At 38.9% G+C, this 19,436-nt stretch overlaps 1 protein-coding gene across 4 annotated transcripts in view; it reads right to left on the bottom strand.

Moving 5' to 3' along the window:
- The window catches only part of LOC136876918 (transcription and mRNA export factor ENY2-like), a 30,880-nt gene that overhangs the window by 10,929 nt on the left and 515 nt on the right, over positions 1-19,436 (bottom strand). For 3 of the 4 annotated variants that reach the window (XM_068228589.1, XM_068228587.1, XM_068228586.1), the window contains exons 2-3: positions 8,043-8,105; positions 7,813-7,958 (exon numbers count right to left, since the gene is read on the bottom strand). In XM_068228589.1, the coding sequence (XP_068084690.1) occupies positions 7,813-7,958; positions 8,043-8,092 (196 nt within the window). In that variant the 5' untranslated portion in view covers positions 8,093-8,105. Of the gene's footprint in view, positions 1-7,812; positions 7,959-8,042; positions 8,106-9,363; positions 9,554-19,436 lie in introns of those variants that run through there. The other variant, XM_068228588.1, reaches the window with a different exon arrangement.

Genomic DNA, 19,436 nt, shown 5'->3' with positions numbered 1-19,436 from the left:
TGTTATTTATTTATTTAGCATATGGCAACACATTGGAATATACAACAATATATAAATCATATATTAAAATAACTAGGGCCTTATTACTATTAGACATGAAACAGAGTATACAATGACAGTGTATGCACTTATATAGTGAGAGTCAATTTGTTTATCCAGTTAACAGCCTCTGGAGTCAACGATAGAACGTGTTGGATGGTCTGGGGAGTCGCTCCACAAATACAAGATGGATCAGAAATTTTATTCCATTTGTAGAGGAAGTCATTACATACTCCATGGTTTGTACGAATCCTGTTGGCAGTTTTCCACGTATGTCGAGGCAGATCAAAACCAGCTGGTTTAGTTTGGGTATTTAAAACAGTTATAATGTCTGGTGGTGCATGTTGGATCCATTTTTTTTTCCAATGATCATTTATATTGAAGACGGTATTGAAAAGTTGATGATCGTTGCTCACGTCCGTAGGAATTACCTCCTCAATACCCTACACATGTCCCCTGGGTGGTGCTAAGCGAGCAACAGTAACTCACTGGCAGCCAAACTATCAACAGTTGGTGATCTCCTGGCCATAATGCAGGCTGTGTTGTAAATTATAGATGGATGGCCAGACAATGTTACCTAGCAACCATGCAGGCTGTGATGTGAAGTATGGATGGATCTTCTTCTTAAGACGTCGTCTCCAAACGGAGGTAGATGATCCACACGGCCAGCTCTAATCTTGACGTTGTAGCCATGCCATGTGGTTTCCCGTTGCCTCCTGCATCCTAATGTCATTGACCAACTGGTTCCTCCGCCATTGGGAATAATTTCTTGTCCCCAGGCCAATAGAGTGCCCTTACCCATACCCGCTTATCCACTCTCAAAGAGACTGTTGGCACTTGGTATAGGGGATCTCCTTATACCAGGAGATAATCAGTCCCTTCATTCGATAGCCGCCTGCATATAAAATATTTGTCCCCTCTCTACCACAGGGAGGTGAATGTCTTATGGCTGGTGGTCATCTGGAATTAGCAGCTGTTAATGCCATGACCGAGCTGCAATGTGTTTGAAAGAGAATGCAGATTGTTTCAAAGGCTATCACATCAGTTGAACTGTGGACATGATCTATCCACTTGGGCAAGCTATTATTTTCCAATTCCATCAGTGTAATAAATCTCTCTTAATTGTTTAAAAATTACGTTTTAGTTTTCTATGTTCTTACGAGTAATAAACAATACTTCTTCTCATATGATCAAATACATCAAAAATCTGTTGTCAATGTGTTGTTACATATCTAATCACCCTGTAATAATTTTTCTACGTCAGAGTTGTGGGTGTAAAAACTTCAAGCAGTGTAAGGATAAGACCTGTCTGAGTCGGTGTGACATTAAAATTAAAAATGAATAAAAGAACTATTTATTATACAATCTTCCTGCAACAGCTGCAGGTTGCCCAAGGACAAAGAGTACCTTAACAATAATGGATAGAGAGAGAGTAGATAATGAGATCATAACAAGGTTAAGTGTAGGCAAAAGAGTGAGGCTCGTCAAACATTTATTTGAGGTCTGCAAGAATGGTTCTTGAAGATCATGATGGACTTCTTGAGTGTGGTAATGGCGATGTTATAGATGACATCTCTCATTCAGCCCAAAGGTATTGCAGAAGTTGACAAAAAATTTAGGTATGGTTTCTTGAGCACCTAACATCAAGCCGAATACAGAGATGGACGAGAGCTTATACTTTTGTTTATAGAAGTCCACCGCTTCTTCATAAATTCTTCTTTTTTTTCCCGCATCGACCTCTTCTGGCTGGTTTTCATTGGTCTCAAATCTAACTGTTGGATCAATGATGAAACCTTCAGAACAGGATGGCTTAAAAACAAAATTATGTCTATAATTTCTATGAAGATGGGGGTTGTGATATTTGTTTTAAGAAGAAGTATGATTAGGTAACCATCCTCTCTAAACAAGTAAAGTGGAAACAAAAATTAAAATAAAATAAAACTATTTATTCAATGGGGAAATTTAAAAACAGATTATTTTAAACTTTTTAATAAAACAAGAATTATTTTATTAAGTTGAACATGACATAAACACTGAGTAATTGAATGCTTGAAATGTATATGCTCTTGATTAATCTACTCTCACACAAACCAAATGATGAAATCAACAGTATGCTCATCAGAGTGTCTCCTCCAGGCCAAGGCACCATATTAGGTCAAAGAGATAGACGCACTCTGTGAGGATATGGGCCATGGTGAATTTGGCAGAATGAGAATACACTGGAGGGTCTTCCCTCATTAGGAAGTAAGAATACGTAGATCTACCATGACCTATCCTTATCCTACAAGAAACTACAACCTCTCTCCGTGAAGGCTGGAAAGAGGACCACCACACAGCAGTTATCTTCTAAATTGCTCTCAACTTGTTGGAAGTTCAGATGGCTAAGCACTCTGATTCCCAGGAGACCAAGACAGCTCGATGAAAGTTAGTAGAGTGTCTTGTATGAGGAAGAGAAAAAACCGCCAGGGATTTTCATAATGGTCCTGAAGAGAGACATTATGTAAATGAAAACAAGTACAATCCTTCAGTGAATTTCAAAACTGATACTTATGACACATCTTGCAGAGCCTCTCTTTCAAAATGAATTGTAGAAAAGTATCATATGATAACCTCTTGAAAGAACTCTGGTTTACCGGGCAAGTTTGCCGTGTGGTTAGGGGCGTGCAGCTGTGAGCTTGCATCCCAGAGATACTGGGTTTGAGCCCCACTGTCGGCAGGCCTGAAGATGGTTTTCTGTGGTTTCCCACTTTCACACCCCTTAATTAAGGCCACAGCCGTTTCCTTCCCACTCCTAGGTCTTTCGTATCTCATCGTCGCCATAAGACCGATCTGTGTTGGTGCAACATAAAGTAAATTCTAAAAAAAGAAGAAAAAAATGGTTTCTCACAACAGACTCTGGGAGCCAAGTAGTGTTTGATGACAAGCCCAAAATCATTGATTTTTCTAAAACTTTTGTGCCAGTGGAGTTGGTGCAGCTGGTTGAATAAATCAGTATCACAAACAACCGGTGGAAAACATGAACTCTTACCACATTCCAGATTTAGAAAGTATTTTAAAATATCAACTTATGTACTTGTACGGCGGTACATGTATTAGTGGCCTACAGATTTTAGGAAATCATTTTATTTTGGGCTCTTTACTGTGTATAAATGTGATGTACTCATGGGCACAAAAATTCTAATTTTGTTTTCTCTCAAAATGATATTGAACATAAGGGTAGGATTTTCCATTTGCATTTAGATTTATAAAGAACCAATGTTTACAAACATTTTAAGCTAATCATCCCACTGATAAGTTAAAAATTCAGGATTTTACAAAAAAATTACAAAGGAAGAAAAAACTCAGAACTGAGGTACCAAACAGTCAACTGGTAACTCAGCACTTAAAAGGTTAAGAACAACCTTGGACTGATAGAGGCACACATGAGAATGTTCACAAAAGAGCAAATGAGACACGTACCGGAGTTAAGTTTGTCGCTTAACATGTTCGTGGTTAGCTTGTTGAGTTGTTAAGCTAGGTCCTCGCAGGTCCTCCACGAGTCTGAGTATATATCTTATTCCAAATGAAACGAAAATGTCCAATGTTGTATTTATTAATTGACTAACAGTTATTACATTTGAAGATTTAAAGTCTATTTACAAGTTTTGAGGCCTGACGCCTAACAGCCAACTCAATCAGTTGGTAGTTCTTAAGAGACTACATTACAAGAGACCTATTTCTTTTGGAGTCCAGGGTTTTATGTGATTTAGGGCAGTCACGTGTCAATCTCTCTGGGTGGGATACATTGCCTTCATACTGGTTGATTACCAGGGAAAAGGGGGATATGTGTAGCAAACAGTTAGAAGTTTAGGAAGGGGTTTCTGATGGCACCAGGGAGTGGGGAAAGGTTTGGGATGTTTCCGCCAAACATGAGGATATGTGTCATGTGTTATTGAAAAGTTACATCTTGACTCAACATTATTGGTCACTAGTTTACCTAAGGTCTGTTGAAACTGTGTGACGCTCATACAGTATGCCAGCAACAGTAATAATAATAAAGTAGCTTTTAGAAGCCGAATCCACTAGTATTAATGGGTGAGGGTTCTATTCCCGGCGAGGGATATAACTCCGGTACCTCGGTTGAAACCTTGAACAAAAGAAGAACTAGCTTAATTTACCACTTGCTTTGTCATTCTGACTAGTGCACAACCCTGTTGGAAGGGAAAATGGAAGGTAGAAGGACCAAAGGAAGACCTGGAGTGCAATTTATAGATAACATTAAAGGCAAGCACACCTACTGCCACTCGAAGCTGCTGGCAAAAGAATGGAAATACTTGGAAGACATGCATGTTACCCACCAATGTTAGGGTTGAGGAAAATAAGAAGAAGATATCCTTGATTTCTTCTTTCATTCATTAAATGGCTGCAGTGTTCTGTCTTCAAACTATAAGGTAAAGAAATCAAAATGTTCCTTATTTGCCACTTGAAAATCTGGCAACCCTAAGCAGAATATTCTAAGCCATTTTGGATGAGTCATATACAAATACAGTACCGGTATAACAAATTTACAAGATTTATAATTTATGCATGTAAACTGACCAGACACAAAAAGTAAGTAATAAGCATGCTCATTACATATGAGGGGAGGAAATTAACGTGGGCAGAGAAGCAAGAAATTATCTATATACATCACTTCACAGTCTCTATGAGTTCTTAACACTAATAGCTTAAGGACCATGGTGGATTTAGCAGTCTTAGTTACATAAGTGCCACGAGAGCTACCACTCAGAATACACTAAGATGTCAATTCCTATTCCATAGTAACTGTATCCCAAACAACAGTTGGTATCACCTATTGGAACAAGAAGTGGTACCAATGTCTGTTAGGCTGCCATGAATGTCTTGCAAGTTACAAGATCTAGAGCAGGGCCATCCAAACAGCGCTCCCCGAGCGCTAGCGCTCTGGCCGCGCTCCAAGCCAGTGCTCCGAGCGCTTTGAGGGAAGGTAGTTTCGGTAGTGGTGGGAGGAGCTTGGCTAGCTGAGCGAGCGGTCTGCCCGCCGGGCCGAAGAGAGCATCCGATTTTTTAGTGTGCCACAGAGATTTTATGTTAAAAAAAACACAATTTGTAACGGCATTACAGTGCCAACCACAGGGATTATTACGGTGATTCGACAGACGCCAGTCGCTAATCGAAGTTGGAAGAATTGAAAGAAAATTTCAAGCAGCACTGTTCTGTAGATATTATTGTTTTAATTTTTAAATGCTTATTTACAAACGGGAATGTATAAATGATTGAATTATCTGAAGAACACTAAAGTTGTGACTTGCCGTATTTTTGTCTGACAGGAGATTGAGGAGAGTGAGGTTGGTGGACCCACTTTACGAACAAGCTACAAATGTTCGTCGCAAATTGCCAAAGATGGGAAACCCTTCGCGGAAGGGAATGTAATCAAGGAGTGCCTAATGGACGCGGCGGCATGTATTTGTCCTATGGAGCTAGTTGAGAAATTTCACAAAATCTCTCTTTCTCCTCACACTGTACCTCGCAGAATAGACAATATGGCCGTTGATATGGAACAACAATTAATGGAGAAGGCAGCAAATTTTGTATCCTTTTCCATCGCCCTCGATGAATAAACCTACATTGCGGACACAGCTCAGATCGTTATTTTCATTCGAGGGTGGATGACGATATTCGGCTCACCGAGGATTTCCTAGACTTGGTAGCTCTGAAAGACACTTCTACCAGTTTCGATATTTTCAAAGCAATGGAGTATGTTTTTGAGTCAATGGGATTAAAATGGGAGCGGTTCACGAGTGTAACGACGGATGGAGCTCCTGCATTACGTAGTCTACGCACGGGGTTCCTCAGCTATGTAAAATTAAAAATGACTGAGAGCGGTACTACCCTAATGACGGCGATCCAGTGCTTGATACACCAGCAGGCAATCTGTGCAAAAGTCGCCAAACTTAAAGGCGTAATCGGAACAGTTGTGCGAGTGGTAAATTTTATTCGATCCCATGGACTCACGCGCCGTTAATTCAAAGAGTACCGGGCGAGTTGGCCGTGCACTTAGGGGCGCACAGCTGTGAGCTGGCATTCGGGAGATAGTGGGTTCGAAGCCCACTGTTGGCAGCCCTGAAGATGGTTTTCCGTGGTTTCCCATTTTCACACCGGGCAAATGCTGGGGCTGAACCTTAATTAGTACCTTAAAGGCCACGGCCGCTTCCTTCCCATTCCTGGGCCTTTCTTGTCCCATCGTCGCCATAAGACCTGCCTGTGTCGGTTTGACGTAAAGCAAATAGCAACAAAAAAAAAAATCAAAGAGTTCGTGGATGACATCGAAGTGGAGTATCCGGATATCCCGTACCATGCAGAAGTAAGATGGCTGAGCAAGGCGAAGGTGCTTCATCGAGTTTTTTGCTTGCGGAATGCAACAGATACCTTTTATGACATGAAAGGGCGTCCCGAAATTATTTTGCGTAATCCTAAGTGGGTGGCGGACTGGGCCTTTTTAAGTGACATTACTGTCCATCTGAATACCTTGAACACTTCGCTTATCTAGCTCGATAGCTGCAGTCGCTTAAGTGCGACCAGTATCCAGTATTCGGGAGATAGTAGGTTCGAACCCCTCTGTCGGCAGCCCTGAAGATTGTTTTCCGTGGTTTCCCATTTTCACACAAATGTTGGGGCTGTACCTTAATTAAGGCCACGGCCGCTTCCTTCCCAGTCCTAGCCCTTTCCTGCCCCATCGTTGCCATAAAGACATATCTGTGTCGGTGCGACGTAAAGCCAATAGCAAAAAGAAAAAAAAATCGCTTCAGGGCGAAAAGCACAATATCTGCTATTTGGTGGAAGAAATTCAAGAGTTCAAATGAAAATTGATTTTGTGGGAAAACCAGTTACGTGCAAGGAACACAGGACATTTTCCATTGGTTGAAGCAGTGAAATAAGGTGCCGACATTGATGAGTACTTGCAGGCAATTCGCCAATTACAAGAAGAGTTTGAAAAGAGATTTTCTGAATTATCAGAACCCCAAGCGGTGTTAGATGTAATTGTTCGAACATTTTCTCTTAGTGCAGACAGTGCTCCACAGCTATTTCAATTAGAGTAGCTTGAACTGCAGTGCAATGTTCGTCTTAAACACCGCTTTCTAATGTCACGAAGTTTGGAAGAATTTTATAGTGGCTTTCCGCAAGAAGAATACCCCCTTTTATATAAACATGCATATAAAGTTCTGTCAATGTTCGGCTCAACGTACATTTGTGAGCGTTTATTTTCGGTTCTTAAGCTTACCAAAAGTAAACACCGTGCAACGATGAGCGATAGAAACTCGAGTAATTGTTTAAGAATATTGGTATAATATTGGTAAAATTTTGTTGAATTTTCCTCTCAGGTATGTTCAAATTTCAGTTTTGAATAAATCGCATTATTGTATTCTTTACTTAACACTTGATTTCGTTTCCTGCATATTCCATACATCGGAGTACCTTCCGATTCGTATATGCGGTATATTTGTTATGGCAAAACAGCCCTATCAATATGATGTCAACAAACCCACAAAAGCCGTCGGACGAACGACTGTACGTACGTATCTAGTTAGCGCGGTCCGAACATCGTCTGTCTCAGGTCTCCTCGCTGCCACACTGTAGTGGTGGTAGGGGAAGGAGCGCTAGTCTGACTGCCCAGTGCTCCCCGAGCGCGGGCGCGCTCTCGGAGCGCAATAGCTGGATGGCCCTGATCTAGAGCAACTATGAAAAGAAATTCTGGAATAGAAAGATAATACCCACCTCTACCTTTTGGAGTGATTTCACTGATAAGTTCATCGACTGTAATATTTTGTACTCCTCTCTCTTTGACAATCTGACGACAAAGCATCTGCAACTGATCTCTCCAACCACACTCAATCAAACGAGTGTGTAACAGCTCCTTAAAGCTGTAAGTTAAAAAAATTGTGAGAAGAAAGTAATTGATATAACACTAAACATTTAAATTTATAAAATAAAGCTAATTTTCTTACCGCTCTCTCTCTCCGCTTACAATAAGGCTCTGTTCTGATTTTAACAGCATGTCCCACCACGACCTAAAATTTAAATGTTTTCATCATTTAATGATTTTTACAAAATATGAAGCGCTTCAATATTAGACCACATACCTGTGTACTTAACATAAAATTAATTTCTGACCTCAAAAATTAGGAATAACTGGGCTACAAATTCAGAAATACAGAAACAAAATCGCAAACAGTCTATGTATGCACCATGTCAAACAGAAAAAAAAATAATGAAATAACAATGTGGCCACAAATGTCCATCAAACTGGTATGAGGAGTATCGTACTTTAATATGTTATGTGTGGACAGATCACTTTTGGCCATTCTTTTTAGGAAAAATTATCAATGTTAATAAAATTGCTTCATACTATAATTTATGGAATACATTTCACTGACAAATGAGGAGTGCTTATTCAAAAGTCAATAACAGCAGAAAAGTAGTTTTGACATATTACAAGATTTTTGTCTATGTCAAAAAAGTAGGAGTTCTTTCCAATGGCATTTCTGCATTGCAGATATCAGAGTGAACATTTGAAATGCCTCTGGAAAGAATTCATACCTTTCTGGTGTAGACAAAAACACTTAAATATCTCAAAACTATTTGACATGCAGTTATCGGCTTTTGAAAAGGCACTCCTCGATTCCACGAATAGCTACCACAGGATAAATTATATATTGCCTTTATCTCACAATACACAGATTATTTGTAATTTTTCATAGCCACATTGTGCAGGCCTAATTATGGCAGTAAGCTCCTACCTATTTATAATCTATAATTTATAATCTTGGGACACTTTACGAAATAAAAAACATTTCAACATTACAGACTACATACCCATGTACTTAACAGTGCCATGATGCACAATTACAATGCTATGGATTAAAGGAAAACAAAAACATGTTACACCCCCTTATACAAGAAGTGACAAGCTCAGTTTCTTAACATGGATTTCTATAAAGTTCAATTAAAGACATGACTGGAATACAACTACATTATTTGCATTCAACATTAGGGAAGGACATTTTTGTGAGTTGTGCAAGCAACCTTCCGAACTAATGATCCTGCTATCAAAGCCTATTCGTACTATCCGTGTCTCACGAGAAGTCGTGGCAGCTTGTTGGTATGGTACGAGTAACAGGTACTAAGAAACACACATTCTCTTTTCAAAGTATGAAAACTCAAACCAGAAGGAATAAAATCTGGTTACAAGCTGAAATTAGATTCTTATACAAGAAGAAATCTTTTCTTAATAACAGATTATATGAGACTCATCTCGAGATAACTAACCTTCTTTCTTATGCTCATTGGAATAATTTTAAATCTTATGTCAATTATAGATCACAATCCACATTATAAAAAAACATCAGATTCTAGAGAAAAAGTTAAAATTCTTAAAAGACTCTAAAACCACTACTATTCCAACCAAAAGAACACACACTCCCTCTGACAGACTTGTTCAGTTTCACACCCTTTTATTAGTCTCTCTAAAGTGAGATTAAGATATTGAGACATCCATACTGAGCAGGGGTCTGAAACACAACTGGCCCTCCTCCAACCTTCTCAATGACATCACCACTAAGGTGGAAGCCAAGTTAGCCATTAGTAAAATGCCAATAGATAAACAAGAAGAAATGAGATTTGAAGCTAAAAAGAAACTGAATAACATCTTTAACTCTGTATCTAACAGAAACGCTTCCACCCCAATAATCAATGCCAATAGTAATAATATATGCCAAACTAAACTCCCAACACAAAAACAAATACAGTATTAGATTTTAAGAAAAAAAATCACTGACAATGATCTTATTAAAAAAAGCCGATAAAGGCAACTCCACTGTTATTATGAATAAGTCAGATTACATAGAAAAACTAAACAATTCTTCACAGACAGCTCATTTCCTGTAATCAAAAGAGACCCTACACTAGAAATTCAGCATCAGCTTAAACAAACACTAAAAAATACATCATGTCTATTAACAGACAAAGAATGAAATAAGTTAATTAATTTGAATCCAGGCCTGCCAACTGCCAAAGCACTTCCCAAAATACATAAAACTGATGTTCCTATCTGACCCATCATTAATTACAGACCCAGTCCTTTATACAAAATTTCACAGTTCATCCAACATTTCCTCAAAAGAAATTACCATGTTTTATCTGGGAATTCCATTAAGAACACTACTGAATTGGTTGAAAAACTAAATCATGTTACTATTCAACCCAACTATTCTCTCCATTCTTTTGATATTGTAAACATGTACCCAAGCATCCCAATTTCAAAAATTTGGCTCATTATTCACAACAATTTAAATAAACACAGTAGCCTGAACCCACTAGTAATTATAGATTTCATCTCTATTCTAAAAATGCTTTTGAATAACAATTATTTCACATATGACAATAACATTTATCAGCAAAATGGGTTAGCTATGGGATCGCCGGCATCAGGCATCCTAGCTGAAATCTATCTGGATCTTTTTTTTTGCTTTACGTCACACCGACACAGATAGGTCTTATGGCGACGATGGGACAGGAAAGGCCTAGGATTGGGAAGGAAGTGGCTGTGGCTTTAATTAAGGTACAGCCCCTGCATTTGCCTGGGGTGATCTGGATCATTTAGAACACACCAAAATTAATAACATCTTTAGTAATATTATTTTTTGGACAAGATATGTGAATGACACTCTGGTTATCATGAACGAAAGTGAAACTGACGCCATCACCACTCTATCCGATATTAATCACATTAACCCACATATCAAGTTTATACTAGAATCAGAGAATGATAAAAAAACTCAATTATTCAGATCTAACGATCATCATACAACCTGGTTCATTGAGCTACAAGATTTTTAGAAAACCAACACAAACCACTAACAAAATCCATCAAGATTCCATACACCCACATGCCCACAAATGTGCAGCATACCATAGTATGGTACACCACACTTTTAGCATCCCGCTGTCTAAAAAAGAACTTAAAAACAAATTAAACACCATTTGCAGTACAGCTAAATTTATTGGCTACAAGAGCTCCTTTATAGAGAAAATCATTAATAAACATAAACACCAACTTTCAACCACCTTAACCCCAAAAAAAAACGCACAACAATTTTTTATCTGCTTTTATGTTTAATAATAAACAAGTCTACCAAATCACAAACATATTTAAAAACCATGATGTCAAAATAGCCTTCAAAACTTGTAACAGAAACAACACCAATTTTAATTCTATTAATCATAACAATAAGTTCACCAAGTCAGGTGTTTATAGACTCAATTGTAATAATTGTAACGCATCTTATGTCGGTCAAACAGGTAGAAGCTTCCATACAAGATACTTAGAGCACGTTAACGCACTGAAATATAACAGATTTTTGGCCATGGGAGAGCACATGGGTGATACTAACCATACGTTCACTAATATCAACCAAGATATGAAAATTCTCAAAGTTATACAAAAAGACCCCCTGCTCAATATTACAGAAAATTGTTTTATCCATCTTACAACAGTTTTTCAATCCTAACTTCAATCTAAATGAAATTTCAGAGAAATCAAACATCTTATTTGACTTTTAATTCCCGTCTTTAGTAATCATGTCTCAGATAAAAAGAATTATTTCTTTTATAACCTCCTTAAATTCCTCTTTCAGCAGCATTCTTTCCACATCCTTCAGCCCCACCTTGGATACCCCCTTCTTCTTCTTCTCCCCTCCCTTCTTTACTGCCTCCCCTCCTCTCCATATCCACTCCTTTGTTTACATCGCCTGCTTCCTACAACACGTCAGTGCTTGTTCCCTATCCACTCCTTTGTTTACATGTCTTGCCTGCTTCCTCCAGCAAGTCAGTGCTTGGTCTACATCAGACATTAGAGGTGAGTCTCATAAATAATTTTTCTCCTTCTTAATTTATTTTCTGTATGTTTATTCATTCCTAATTCTGGCTATCATTTCCAGATTTACTTCTTTGCCTGAGTTCCTACGTCAACTTAAAGACATCATATTGTGACAAGAAGATCATAACCATAAATTTTGTTATTATGTTTATGTATTTTAATGTTATAATTATTCCTGCAACATTGACTTTGTCTGGTACACATACGTTTCAGTTATCACATAAATGTTTAATTTTATCTGGCTGAAAATGGCCACTAAGTGGCTGAAACTAGTCCCAAGACTGATGTAATATTATTTAATGAATATTGAATTTTCACGACCGCATTGTAATCGAAACCGACTTTCAACCTATTAGGTCGTGTTACATACATTTAGTATGTGTTGAAGAGATGTTAAGTACAGAACAAAAATGGCCAATCGGACACCAGTGGGTTTTTAACAAACCCTTTTTTTAATTTTTATTTTTTGCTATGGGCTTTACGTCGCACCGACACAGATAGGTCTTATGGCGACGATGGTATAGGAAAGGCATAGGAGTTGGAAGGAAGCGGCCGTGGCCTTAATTAAGGTACAGCCCCAGCATTTGCCTGGTGTGAAAATGGGAAACCACGGAAAACCATTTTCAGGGCTGCCGATAGTGGGATTCGAACCTACTATCTCCCGGATGCAAGCTCACAGCCGCGCGCCTCTACACGCACGGCCAACTCGCCCGGTAACAAACCCTTTATATTATCATTGCTAGAATGTGTGTGTCAAATAGAAAGCATTTTGGCCATGAGAGGCTAATCAGAATTGTCAAAAACAAGCAGCTGCCATGTTATCACGTGACTGCAATGGAAACAGATTCCCATTTCAAAGAAAATCATAGCGCCTTCCTGCCATTGTTCCAACATACTTGTGTTAGTTACCGGTGGCTTCCGAATGAGACAACCAAGCCCTCCCTCCCCAGTTTTCGCTCCCATACAACAAGGTCAGGCTAATAACAGAGCAATTTAAGTATAGTTTCATATGTGAACTCATTTTCTTCTTATAAAATATCGTCGAATGGAATTGTCAGCTTTCATATTCCTTGATTAAGTTTCACTTCACTATACTAACATCCTGAGAGGATACACATCGTAAGTACGGTACTTGAAATGATCCATTAGTTCTAGTTTTGTGTTCTAAGGGCCACAGAGAGCAAGGAAGCAAGTAAGTCACCACAAGCTGCTGACAGGAAGAGGCATGTCCACTTATATGCCTCCGAATGTGGGGAACAACATGAGGGGTGGACAAAAAATGTAGTCGTGTACATGCAAAAACGTTGTAAGCCAATGGAAGAAAGTCAACATGTTTAATGGGAGATTCATATGTTTTATATTTTAATGCGCAGAGCGTTTATTATTGACTGTATTATATACGTGTATAATATATTATATGTATTATACAGGGTGAAGCGAAATTCACGCACTCGGGCGTCGCAGCGCAACTCCCCACATGCCAGCAATAAAAAAATGTCTGTCACAAAAGTTCGTCCTGCGAGTATATCCGGGAGAAAAAGGACATTGAAGAGTGGCAATCTGGCAACACTGTAACCACATGTAGGGTAACTACCTCTGTCAGCACTTACTAGTCGTGCTGTACAGTTAGTGCAGAGGATAGAGTTTTGGGTTAGCATGCAGGAGGTCGAGGGTTCGAACCTGGGTTGAGGCGCACTTTTTTTACTCGCTAATTTCCATCAGACATTACATACTGTAGTACAGTAAGACACCGTTTCTTAGGTCACATGTATCTTACATTTACAAAATTGTGTAATGCTGAACACGTTGTAACGCATCTAGTAGATGAAGTGGTGCGAATAAATTCACGCCAACGACGTGGAAAGGGCGTCTTTCAAAGCTGACCAAAGAAAACGAATGTTCGTGCATTTCTAGGATCGTAGTATGTAAGTGCAAATGGTTTGTAGAGGACGCGCTGCAATCGCTGTTGACGATTAAGATGCCAGATACCATACCACCTGGATTACATTTACGAAATAAAAAACATACACCTCAACCCAGGATCGAACCCTCGACCTCCTGGATGCTAACCCAAAACTCCAGCCTCTGCATCAACTGTACAGCACGACTAGTAAGTGCTGACAGAGGTAGTCTCCCTACATGTGGTTACAGTGTTGCCAGACTGCCACTCTTCAACGTTCTTTTTCTCCCGGATATACTATCAGGACGAACTTTTGTCAGAGACATTTTTTTATTGCTGGCATGTGAGGAATCGCACTGCGACGCCTGAGTGCGCGAATTTCGCTTCACCCTGTATAGACTGTATATCCATATAAATATGTCTTGCTCTCTTTACAGATTGCTACTTATAAATGTAAATACCAATGTAGAACACTGAGTTTGGAGGACAACAGAATGCTGTTTGAAGAATTCTACAATTTAGACTACAATGCACAAACACAACATTTAGCTTCATCATGCATTGAAATTGCAGATATCAAACGCAGCGAGACCGATGAGGCCATTTCGTGCAGACACTGCACATTTAAGTACTTTTTAAGAAAAAATGATGCAGAACAAATTCAGGTATGCACGATATATAGAATTACTGCTAGACATCTGCAAATGCTCCAAGAGAAGATAAAATGTGGCATTCCCTTTGAAGACAGAAGGGGTACACATAAGAATCGCCCAAACAAACTTCAGAACAATGTGAAGGATTTGATAAGAAAACACACTGAGTAGCTACCAAGGCAAGAAAGGCATACTCAAGACATAAGAATGAAAAGCTCTGCCTGAATTCCAATTTGAATGTTACTAAGCTTTACCAACTATTTAAAGAAGACAATCCTACAGTACAATGCAGTGAAAAAGTGTACAGAGATATTTTCAGGGCAGAATGTAATTTACGCTTTAGAGTACCATGTTCGGACTCATGTGGGTATTGTGATAAGACTGTTCCTTCAGACTGTTAACAGTGAAAATGAAACCGAAAGAAAGAAAATAGGAGAAGAGAGCAAATTGCACCATTTACAGGTGGAAGCACCTTCTTCAATGCTGCAGAAGGATAATGAAAAGGCTACAACAAACAAAACCTACGTTGTCATATGCACAGACCTCCAGCAGGTATTGTACTGTCCTACCCTTAACCATTCTGCAGTATTCTATCAACGTAAACTGTCAATTTACAATCAAGCAATACATAATGTCAGAGACAATAAGGTGTGGATGTGTGTATGGACTGAAAATGTAGTCAGACATGGATCAGCAGAAATAACCTCTTGCTTCCTGAAGTACATAACCTCTGAATTTTCAGTACTAAAATCGAGTGAAGAAAGAACTTTAGTGGTGTGGTCAGATTGATGTACAGGGCAGAATAATAACTGGAAAACTATTGTTTTGTATCACTATCTGCTGAACTTCAAGTACTTCACATCTGTGGAGCAAAAATTTCTAATCATGGGCCACAGCTTTTTGCCTTATGATCGAGATTTTGCATTAACTGAGAGAAACAAGAAGAACCACCTTGTCTACGAACCATTTGAATGGGTGCAGGTAATAGCAAACTGCAAGACCAAGCAACTCGTTTTTGGTTTGCTACATGCAGCAGAATGATTTCACTGATCTGAGCACTATTGAAAAACAAATCCGCAAAGATCCAAATTGCAAAATAATGGACTACGTTTGGATAAAGAGATCCTCAGACTCTCCAACAGTTCTTCAAGGTCGCAAGAACCATAACTACCTACAACCTTGACACTACGCAAACTTATCGTTACTTTCTATAGGTAAAACCAACATCTCATTTCTGCCTGTTATAATAAGCTTGGATAGACTACCAAGACTATATAAAGACCCATTGTCTGTATCTGGGGAAAAGGAAGCTAATCTACTACACATGTGTCGATACATTCCTGAAAAATATTGAGGTTTTTATGAGAACCTAAAGACAAAGTGAAGTTAACACTGTAATATTTATTCATCACTACAAAACATTCTTGCAACAATATTGCTGGTGTTCAGTGAATTCTGTTAAACAAGGAGAAGTTCTAACAATGGGTAATGCATATTAGATGTGTGGTTTCTCTTTCATTATTTTTATACAAAATAAAAACAATCAATCATATTAAAAGCTACAAATATTTTAAGTAGTATAAATGTTGTAACCCGCTAAAATGTGCTACTTCCGTTACAGTTACAACCTTATTGCACGGACGTCCAAAGATCATCTCTTATATCATTATATTAAAGTCGCACATTGTCAAAATGATTCTGCATTAATAACTAGTGAACTCATTTGAACTAATTGTCAATTACAGGTATTCAAATATCTTTAAGCAAAGGTAAATAAATGCTGTTGTTAGTTTTCACTTATCTGTGTTATTGAGAAATGAGCAATTCCACGCGAGCTGTCCCATATGTTACTTAAAAATCTATGCAAATAAAACTGAATATTATATAATTTTGGAGTGGTCTGTAAAGTAGGCGTTTTACATAGAGTATGATTTCTTATTATTTCTCTATTTGATTTTTAACATTAACATCATATAACAAGTGTGTCTTTTGATAACGTACGGGACAGTTCATATGGAATTACCCAAAAACACTCGGAACAATAGGCACCGACTTTTGGTCTTGAGCACGGGGAAAGGAATGAAAATATCAAATATTCTTATGGGAGTAAAAACACGATTGAATCCCAGTACCATGCGGGCAAGTGCTCCCGTGGAGTCGGAATCTATGGTTGGAACTTGTCGATGTTGGTGTCCTGAATTTCATGCTGAACCTTATGGCAACCCTAACTTCATGTATTTATATAACTGTGGATTAACAGTGTTAAGAGTAATAATAACAAATACTAATATAAATACATAATGAATATAATAATAATAATAATAATAATAATAATAATAATAATAATAATAATACAATATAGCCTAATAATATAATAACAAATGTAACTGACTTGTCCCACCCACTAACTGCTTTAAAGGTTTTTGGAGACGGCGAGGTGCCGGAAGTTAGTCCAACAGGAGTTCTTTTACGTGGCAGTAAATCTACCGACATGAGGCTGCCGTACTTGAGCACCTTCAAATACAATCGACTGAGCCAGGATCAAACCTGCCTAGTTGAGGTCAGAAGGCCAGCACCTCAACTGTCTCAGCCACTTAGCCCAGAAGTGTTAAGAGTAATGTATATGTTGCTTATTAAGAGAGTCTTTGTAACACTTCCCATATGATTTGCAGAATTATGTACTCAGCAGAAGTTAAGTTAAGTTTTCCTAACAAACAGTCCCATTCCACTCTGCACTCTTCCTCCCTATTCCCTTTTTACATCTATTAAGAACATTTTGTAACACCTTCTGGACAAAAGGATTCATGAGATCTTTAAGCTTACCAGCAACAAAGCCAGATTTGTGAAGAATTGCAGTGCAGTGAATGAAATTCACGCTACATGCTTGTAGTTGAGAAACACCATGAGGAGAGCAAATCACTTCATCTCGCATTCTTGGCCCTCGCGAAAGCCTTTGATGAGCTACTGGACAGCCTCATCTACCTAGTGCTTCAAGAACATAATGAGCCAGAATATCCTGTCAAGTGAGCGCAGCTGCTTTATGCAGAATCACGGAGCTATGTCAAAAACTACAGCAGGATCATCCCAAGACAATCCCATCATATTTGGCATACACTACAGCTCCAGTTCAACCTAGTGATGGACAGCATGCCAGCTGACCAGCATCGGCCACTATCATGGATCTTTCCCTATGCTGACGATGTTGTGTTGGTTGCAGACAACAAGCTGGATCTACACCACCAAACTCCATAACAGAGTGACCAACTGGTGCAATAACGCCTGAGCCTTAGCAAGAAGAAAACTGAGTACATGATGACAGATGCACAAGGAATTTAAAAAAAAAAAATTTCAGATTATACCAGCTATTTCTGGGGTTGCTGGAGCCACCCAGGCTCATTTTGGTCTAGGTGGTGGTTTTACAACCAGATGTCCTTCCTGATGCCACAGGACTTTTTGAGGTGAAAATCTCAACCCAGGCAAGACTCCTAAACAATATTCACCACCAGTAACAGTAACAATAAGTAAATGCCTCTCCAAGAACCTCAGACACTACAACTCGGTCGTCAAACCATCTGTTCTGTATGCTTCTGAGTGCCTTCTAATGGCTAGGAAGGGCCCACTCAGAAAGCTGGAGTTAAAAGAGAGGAAGATCCTGAGGAGGATATTAGGACCAATTAGAGAGGAAGGAGGCACTTACAGAATCTGCCATAATGATGAACTGTATGAACACCAGGAGGACATCGTCATGTCTATAAGGAAAAGGTGCCTGACCTTTTATGGACACTTGGTTCGTCTGGATTCCAAAAGACTCACCAATAGGATATTCACAGTAACAGGAAGAGGCAAGGCTTCTAAGAACAAATGGATCACATCAGTTAAGTCGGATATGGAACAACTAGATATCCCACTGGGACAAACTCATGACCGACTACTGTTCCGTCAAGCCATCCGACACGGAGTTTTCCCAACGTCCCTTACAAGTAAGAAGACTACAGGAACTAAGTGGACAGAGGAGAGAAAGCTGGCTCATAGCCAGCAAATGAAGAAGAAGAAGAGGAAGAAGAAGAAAGCAACAACTTTACCGAAGAGTAGATACGAGACCTGGGGTCCTCATCAGGCTTAAACGACAAAGGAGAAGAAGAAGAAGTAACAATAAGTACCACTCATTAGTTCCTAAGTACGGAGGTTGGCAGCCCTGATCGCCTCTCGACAACATTTTACCCGAGTGTGTAAACAAACGACAGTCGTACAGCGCTCAGCTGAATATAGCGAGTGCTGGGCTGCGGAAGGTAAAATTATAATGCCACTCCTATTCTAAAGCAACTGGTTTCTACATGTATTAGCCACTAGCAGTTGATCATTGTCCAGAAACTAGGACACAACTACTGAAACCACATCACAAACTATCATTACAGTAGAAGAGCCTGTTAAATGTGCGGGGAGCCTGGGACCCATGAAATTAGGTGACCAGTTTTGTTTTAATAATCATGTGAAACTCTTTAAAAGATCAGACAAAATCTAGAAGGAAATAATACCCAGCCTTTACAGAGGAAAACCTGCAACATGTTTTCATCATGGTGGAAAAGAACATTGAAGTTTAGCTCGCTCCGAGCAGATTCAGCCAGCTTACTTAGCATCATGAACAAATAATGACAGATAAGAGGACATATTCCAATATAACTTCAAGATATCATCAATTTTATACCAATAGTACTGTAGGCTATATATGTTAACATAACACAAAAGATGTACCGGTATCATTCAACTTGTTTACAACTATAAAATGATATTCACCAATGCTAATGTACCAAAAATAACTCCCCTCCTAGTAATTAAAATTAGTTGATAATACTAATTACGTATATATACTTCTCCCAGCAACAAAGAGATTTCCATCACACAGAACTGCACT

The sequence above is a fragment of the Anabrus simplex genome, chromosome 7 (assembly GCF_040414725.1).
Source record: "Anabrus simplex isolate iqAnaSimp1 chromosome 7, ASM4041472v1, whole genome shotgun sequence".
Lineage (NCBI taxonomy): Eukaryota > Metazoa > Arthropoda > Insecta > Orthoptera > Tettigoniidae > Anabrus > Anabrus simplex.
The sequence above is the reverse complement of the archived record's forward strand: the minus strand, read 5'-3'. Positions and strand labels throughout refer to the sequence as shown.